The sequence below is a fragment of the Lethenteron reissneri genome, chromosome 50, assembly GCF_015708825.2.
Source record: "Lethenteron reissneri isolate LAM-NWPU_2019-01 chromosome 50, ASM1570882v1, whole genome shotgun sequence".
NCBI classification, from domain to species: Eukaryota; Metazoa; Chordata; class Hyperoartia; order Petromyzontiformes; family Petromyzontidae; genus Lethenteron; species Lethenteron reissneri.
In genome coordinates, this window is record NC_083828.1 from 10,683,698 (window position 1) to 10,691,897 (window position 8,200).

At 54.7% G+C, this 8,200-nt stretch overlaps 1 protein-coding gene across 1 annotated transcript in view; it reads right to left on the reverse strand.

Annotated features, from left to right (window-relative positions):
* The window catches only part of LOC133355038 (45 kDa calcium-binding protein-like), a 27,905-nt gene that overhangs the window by 18,940 nt on the left and 765 nt on the right, over positions 1-8,200 (reverse strand). The window contains exons 2-3 of the mRNA XM_061572295.1: positions 4,517-4,624; positions 2,523-2,649 (exon numbers count right to left, since the gene is read on the reverse strand). Coding sequence (XP_061428279.1) covers positions 2,523-2,649; positions 4,517-4,624 — 235 coding nt within the window. The remainder of the gene's footprint in view (positions 1-2,522; positions 2,650-4,516; positions 4,625-8,200) is intronic.

The window sequence follows — 8,200 nt, forward strand, 5'->3', positions numbered from 1 at the left end:
GTTCGCAATCCGCGTTGTAAACAAAGTGTTCCCGAACACATTCGTGGCGTTCTATCCAATTCACGTTGTGAAAACAACTTGAGAGAGGAGAACAGAGACTGTGCATACAGCAGGCCGACGCTGCACCACATCTCCTTCATGAATGGAAAATTAAAGACACAACCGCAGTGCCGTGCGATTGTGGTCATGCAAGCCAAACTGTTGGCCTTACAGGAAACCCGCTGCGGTCTGTGCTCCTTGAAACAAGGAGGAGTAAGGGCAGCCACGTGACATGGCAACACGAACGGCGACACGAACAGCGGCACGACACAAACAGCAACACGAACAGTGACACGAACAGTGACACGAACGGCCACACGAACAGCATCATGACACGAACTCCGCAGCCCTCTCGGTGAGCAGCAGTGGACCGCCACGACGGGCATCGAGCTGGACGCATCGCTGCTGCTGCCGCTGCTGCTGCCGCTGCTGCTACCGCTGCTGCTGCTACCGCTGCCGCCGCTGCCGCAGCTGCTGCTGCTGCTGCCGCTGCTGCCGCCGCTGCTGCCGCTGTCGCCATTGCTGCTGCTGCTGCCGCCACCGTCGTGCGCAAGAACAGAGCAGCGGCAGCAGCAGCAGCGCCCTGCGCGTTGTTCAAAACGCTTCAGCGTTGGGAGTGGAGATTTACTTTTTTTTTTGGGGGGAGTGGGGGTGGTGGTCCTCATTTTACATTTTAAGGAGACTCCCTCCCACGTCCTTCCCCGCCCCCCCCCCCCAAAAAAAAAACAACGCCCTCGTGATACGACGCAGGATACGGAATATCCACCCGTCACATTCGGCCAGAGAGTTCTGGCTTGTACACGGCTGCGGCGGCTGCGGCGGCGTCCAGCTGCCGCACTGGCCCGTCGCGAGCTCGGCCCCGCGGCGACCGCTGTGACTTGGTCGTCGTGAATGTAAGAGGAGGAGGATGCGGTGGGCGGCGGTGGCGGTCGTGGTGGTAGTGGCGGTGGTGGTGGCGGTGGTGGTGGTGGCGGCGGTGGTAGTGGCGGCGGTGGTGGTGGCGGCGGTGGTAGTGGCGGCGGTGGTGGTGGCGGCGGTGGTGGTGGCGGCGGTGGTGGTGGCGGCGGTGGTGGCGGCGGCGGTGGTGGTGGTGGCGGTGGTGGCGGCGGTGGTAGTGGTGGCGGTGGTGGTGGCCGGCGGTGGTGGTGGCGGTGGCGGCGGTGGTGGTGGTGGCGGCGGCGGTGGTGGTGGTGGCTGGCGGTGGTGGTGGTGGTGGTGGCGGCGGTGGCGGTGGTGGCGGTGGTGGTGGTGGTGGTGGCCGGTGGTGGCGGCCGTCGCGTGGCGCAGACCCCTCCGGGACGTTCCCGTTGTTCCCGTAGCGTCTCCCGGGGAGGGTTTGGCGATCGAATTCCCCCCCCTCGCAATTTCGATTTTGACGTTTTAAACCCCGCTAACTTATTGCAGTCGACTAATAACTATTAAAGTGTATCTTTTACGACGACCCTCTGCCTCGCGTGTTTGTTGTTTTTGTTTACGCTCGGGCAGGTTGCCACGGCGTGCCCTGCAAAGGGCCTCCCTCCCCTACCTCTCCGTCACCTACCTTGCCCGACGGTTCGGGCAACCCCCAGAGAGCGCTCGTTAAGCCGGACACCGCTGGTGAGAGGAGTTTGGAATCTGAATCTGAAATCTGAATTCTCTCTGAAGGAGGAATCCGATGAGCTGTGAAGCTCTTTTGTCACGTGTCCAGTTAGGGCCACGTGGTCAGAACGCTAAAAGAACAAACAAAACCAACACGCGATGAGGGTGCAAAGTACAGGGGAGGTAAACAAATCACTGAAGCTTAATCATTATTTCACCAGGTAAAGTCCAATGAGCTGTTGACTACTTTCACCAGAAGCTACCCGGCTGCCACAAAATGATAGCTCAACGAAGTGGGCTCATGATCGTCATCATCATGATCGTCATCATCATCGTCGTCATCATTGTCATCACGTGATCATCGTCATCATCGTAATCGTCGTCATCGTCGTCATCATCATCGTCGTCGTCACGTTCAGAGCAGTCGCCAGATCCTCTTGAACGCGTGACGTCGATGCTAAATGCGGAGGGGAAAGCCGGAGGACCCGGAGACAAATCCACACCACCACGGGGACGGGGGGGGGGGGTCTCCACAAACTCTATACAAGTATACAGTTTAGCACGTGGGCTTTTGCGATCAATATCCATAATGGAGGTTGTTTTGGGTAAGATTGTGTAAAAATGAATGTGTCGTAAACACCGCCACCACCCGACAGCCAATTAGTAAGGTTTGTCATGAACACATCGCGTGCCAATCAGTTACTAGTTCAGCACACCGGCGTGTTGGAGAGTAAACCCACAACACATTTCGAAGGCGACGTTTTGCCGGTTATTACAACTATCATCATGATCCAGAATTGTGGATAAATCCTGGTAAAATAAAAAATAGTTTAGGGTTTTTTTTTGTGTGTGATTCTATGGCTCTATGATTCTGTGTGGCGAGCGTGGAAGAGTAGGCCAAGCACCCTCCCATCGAGAGGGCGCCGTGTGCAGGCCCCTCGAGTGGAGGAAGCCCTTCCCTTCGGCCGCCAGCAGTATCAGCAGGGCCGTGGGGGCGAGCCGCTGCAGGGGCTGCGCCTTCAGCTTGGAGCACTGCCGTGAAGTCGAAGTTGTCGGAGTTCGCAGGCAAATGTCTCCCAACGGCGCTCGCTCCCCTTTCGCTGTTCGCACTCCCCACAAAGGAGCGAATGCAAAACGGGGAGCGGCTTGTGGGGGACGTTTGCGTTGCGTCTTTGTGAAGCTTTGCGTAGAACCGGGATGTGTATCTTACAGTCAGTGGGGGCGGTCATTGGCTATGAACGTCTGGCAGTGCCACCGGCATTGATTCAAGCAAGCCTCGCTCTGCTGATGAGACGCTGCATGTCGAAACCAATCCTTAACTATAAACATTGGGCAGATCCACCACCAATGATCCATGCAGCTGCAGTCATGTACTCCCAACAGGAAGGCCTTGTGTGTGGCTGATGGGAATGTGTAAAAACACATCTCGAGACACATTGGGGAAGGAGGCACGTGGTCCATCCCGTCGAGGTGGATTCCATATTGTCTCCACGCAGTCGCTCATGGTTATTGTGCGTTCACGAAAACAAGCGAGGCCTGCCAGCTTGTTTAACTTGGGGGTGCGCGACAACTCCAGATTTTTTTTTAAGCTAAAAGATCGAAAACAAATTGAGCCACGGGCACGCGGAGTCACAACTTTGCTTCATCAAACCCCCACGTGGCTCATTGACACGACACAAGTCGTAACGATGAGAGCCACGTGGGTGCAAGGTCAAGGTCAAAGGGGGCCACTGCTGTCGACTGAAGTCCACGCGCCTCGCCCCACCAGGCGAGCGACCCCAGGACTCGGGGGTCAGCCGCAGTCCGCGGCGTTGTCCGATGCCAGTTCCACGCGTCGTAGTGTATCGCGACCAGGGTAGTCAATGCGGTGTCTTCTCTGGAAGACTTTGCTGTCTTGTCCTGTATTTTTCTGTTGCGTGTAGTCACCTTGAGATGCTGCTTGTTCGTGTTTTTGTTTGTTGCGGTTGCACCCGAGTCAAGAGCCGCACGGCTCACAGGGCTACACCTAATACACGAAACTGAACTTTTACTGTAGAGGGGTTTTTGTTGTTGTTGTTGTGTTAGATCGCCGTAAATATGAACGTGTGTCGTTAAACCCGCCACCACCTGACGCGCTTCCAACCCGTAAGGATTTGTCACGAAGACAACAACGAGGCCAATGTGTGACGGGTCCAGCACACGCGGTGTGCTGGAGAGTAAACCCAGCGACGTTTACAATTCGTGTCTCGCCAACCCCCTCCCCTCGACCCCCCCTTGCCCCCCTCCCCTCGCTCCCCCCGCTCCCCACTCCCACCTTGCCCCCCTCCCCTCGACCCCCCCTCCCCTCGCTCCCCCCGCCCCCCACCCCTCCCCCCTCGTCCCGTATGGAATGTGCTCGCCTTTATTGATGCCACGTGAGCGCGAGCGAGATAAGAGACAACATCTGGCGTTGGGGTCGGTGGGTTGCATAACCGGTAACCGAATGGCGAATCAATGGTTACCGGTTTGCCGCACATCGCTTATCGGAATGCTTCGCGATATCTTTGTTTTAGCGCGTCAGGCTTCTTGGCTGTCGCCTGATGATGCTGGTGGTGGTTGTTGTTGGCGTTGTTGTTTTTGTTGTAATTACCGGCGAAACGTCACCAGCTCCTCCAAGTGTGAATGTCGTAGTGGCGTTTACCCTCCGACAGCACGAGCGGCTGAGTGCTCAACCCGTAACGAATTGGCCACGTCCTTGTTGTTGTTGTCGTTGTTGTTGTTTACGTGACACCGCCCTTGCTAATCGGCTGCGTGTCGTGTGGCGGCGGGTTTAACGACGACACGCGTTTATATTTAGGCGATCTAACCCAAGAACAATACACCCTCAATTATGGACAATATGTGCTCCTCCACCTTTTAAGACCGAGGAATGCGGCGTCACATGTCGCGGCGATGGCTCTGCCACCACGGGGATGGCAACGGCCGACTCCGCACTCGCGACCCCGCGGCACGGCGAGTCCCTGACGCGGCTGTCTGCCGGCGTGAGCGCCTGAATGTGTGGACACGGCAGTCGCTGTTGCTCCGCATCGACATCAGCAGCGGCACGGCAACAAGAAGCAGAAGGAGGAACACGAAGATGGAAGACGAACATGGAACAAGAAGAAGAAGAAGATGGAAGAAGAACATGGAACAAGAAGATGAAGAAGCAGAGGGAACTTACGAGTTGTCTGTTGTCTGTATGGCAGGCAGCGAGTGGTACGCCTACAAATGTTTGTCCCGTATGGATTAAATTTTGACTTAAAACTTTCGTGACTGCAGGAATTCATATTATTTGGTTCTTTCGGTAGAGTCGCGTAGATAGCAAATTTTTAATAAAAATAAAGTTAATTAAAACGATAAAAATACAAATAAAAACATAATTTCATTCAATATAACGAGAGATGAAACAAACAAAATCTGCAACAACTTGATTACCCGCAGACTCTTAAATGTGTACAGAACAGCGAGTAGGTTTATTTTCTGAGAGTGTGCAGATGAAAGTATTAATACTTTAGTCCGTATGGTACGGATGGTGTCGTTGTTACAGAGGTGTAGAGTCACTCACCCACTCACTCCACCACCCTCATCACTCACTCACCCACTCACCAACCCGTGTGATCACTCACTCACTCATCCACTCACTCACTCATCCACTCACTCACTCACCCACTCACCAACCTGCCTGATCACTCATGCACTCTTTCACTCACACAACCACTCTCATCACTCACTCACCCACTCACCAACCCACCTGATCACTCACTCGCTCAACCACTCACTCCCCCACTCTCATCACTCACTCATCCACTCACCAACCCGTGTGATCACTCACTCACCCACTCACTAAACCACTTTAATCACTCACTCATCAACTCACCAACCCACCTGATCACTCACTCGCTCATCCACTCACTCATCCACTCACTCCACCACCCTCATCCACTCACTCATCCACTCACCAACCCACCTGATCACTCACTCGCTCATCCACTCACTCCCCCACTCTCATCACTCACTCATCCACTCACCAACCCGCCTGATCACTCATGCACTCTTTCACTCACACAACCACCCATCCGTTCACTCATCCACTCACCAAACCCACTGGATCACTCACTCAACCACTCACCAACCCACTGGATCATTCACTCAATGCTGGCGAGCTGCCGATGTTACACGCCAGGGCCGGTTTCGACTCACAGCGTCTCATCAGCAACAGAGTCGCGCTTTGCTTGAATCAGTGCTGGCGAGCTGCCGATGTTACACGCCAGGGCCGGTTTCGACTCACAGCGTCTCATCAGCAACAGAGTCGCGCTTTGCTTGAATCAGTGCTGGCGAGCTGCCCGTCGTACGGTGCAAGTAGGAGGCGGCTTCCAGTTTGGCGCCAAATCTTGGCGCCTTATCGACCCTTTTCCTGTCAGATTTGCACCGGACACATCGCGAAAGCCGATTGCGTTTCGCTTGCTACTGCACAGGTCGGTGCGTCTCGCCCCGCGAGTGAAATGCGTGCGCATGTCCATAAAACACCCTCCTTACAGGGCAGGCCTCCGTCAACTCCACTGCTGGATGTGAAGGCCTCTCCCCCCCCCCTCCCACTCCCATGCCGTGTGGCCGCTCATGGGGGGGGGCGTTTGACCATACTTCACCACGGATGAGTGGAGAATCCCACTCGGAGGAGGAGGAGCAGGTGGCGTGAATCCAGAACTCACTCGCCACTCATCGGAATCAATTTATCCTGGAAGAATCCGATGAGCTGTAAAGCTCTTTCTTGCACGGAAATGTCACTCACGAGTTGGGCCGCGGTGGGGGGAGGGGTGGAAACAGAAGTGCGGTCAACCACTGCCTCTCCATCCACCTTTAACATTCGGGTCGTTCGAATGTGAAAGTTCGTGGAAAATTCCACTCGTTTTCTTGAGTAACGTTATCAACCGGACAATGCTGGCGGGTTGTTCATCTGTTCGTTACGAGTCCACAGGCTCACGATGTCAACAGACGTCGTCACGTCCAGAGCCGGACTAAGCTAGTGCGGGGCCTGTAACTTATGCCATTAAGGGGCCCTAAATATAAAACAAAAAACACATAAATATTAAAACACGAATTTTTAACTTGCACCGGAAAATAAATGTATTTTTATTTGTTATACAGCCAGATATTACGACAAATCGCTAACCTTAAACACCCAGTCGTTCATCAAAGTTGAAGGCGGTATAGTACTATAGTAATAGAGCAAGTGCAGAATCACTGAACCGGAATTGATAGCTTGAAAGCATTTAGCGCGGGGCCCTTGAAAGTGCGGAGGCCGTAGCTACTACACATGTAGTAGCTACTAGTATCTACTACATGTGTAGTAGCTACTACACATGTAGTATCTACTAGTATCTACTACCTGTGTAGTAGCTACTACACATGTAGTAGCTACTAGTATCTACTACATGTGTAGTAGCTACTACACATGTAGTATCTACTAGTATCTACTACCTGTGTAGTAGCTACTACACATGTAGTATCTACTAGTAGCTACTACATGTAGGTGGGTGGTGGAGGTTTGTAGAACTTCTTTCGCACCGCACGCTGCCAACCGTGTTAGTCGGAGGTGCAGTGGAGCTCAACCGACGAGACTTTTATACTGGTAGGAACCTCCTGGTTACACCAGCCCACAGGGAATTGTGTCCGTCGTGCAGGGATGGGCTGGGTGGGGAGGGTGGCGAGGGCGGTGGGGAGGGTGGCGAGGGGCTGGGTGGGGCTGGGTGGGGGGGTGGGAGGGAAGGGCTGGGTGGGGGGTGGGAGGGGAGGGGCTGGGTGGGGAGGGTGGGGCTGGGTGGGGAGGGTGGCGAGGGGCTGGGTGGGGCTGGGTGGGGGGTGGGAGGGGAGGGGCTGGGTGGGGAGGGTGGCGGGGGGCTGGGTGGGGAGGGTGGGGCTGGGTGGGGGGTGGGAGGGGAGGGGCTGGGTGGGGAGGGGCTGGTCACCCCGTGGTGCCCTTATAAAACTCAACGTTTAACCAACTCACGCCGGCTTGTGCCCGCCCTCACAGTCGGCCACATTTGCGGAATACACCACGCCGCCGTTGACCCTGCCCATTGACCGAGCAACCCGCAGCAGGAATGTGTTGTTGATAGACTGCCAAAAACATATCCCACAGATAAGACTTAATCCGAGGAGCAGGGGAACTAAACTGACGAGACTTTTATTTTGATATACTGCCAAAACGGTCCCGCAGATAGCACTCATATCATCATCATCATCACGATCCATGCGTGGGCAGAGAGGCCGCAGCAGGTGGTGTCCACTGCAACATCTCGCGAGGTATCTCCACCGTCCTCTGTCTTGTGCTGCCGACTTCCACTCAAAGTAGCTGCTGCAACACCGTCATGTTGCTGCCAACCAGTGGCAGCCCCAACAGTCTGGAACGATATCCCTCTGCACATTCGCAGCATCACCTCAATCGCCTCCTTCAAGAGACACTTAAAAACTCACCTCTACAATCATGCTGTTGAGCGACTCTGAGCTTGGCTCCGCGCCTCTGAGTTGCGGCCACTACGTCTGCAAATTTGCGCGCGTTACAAATTGTACTATTATTATTAACCTC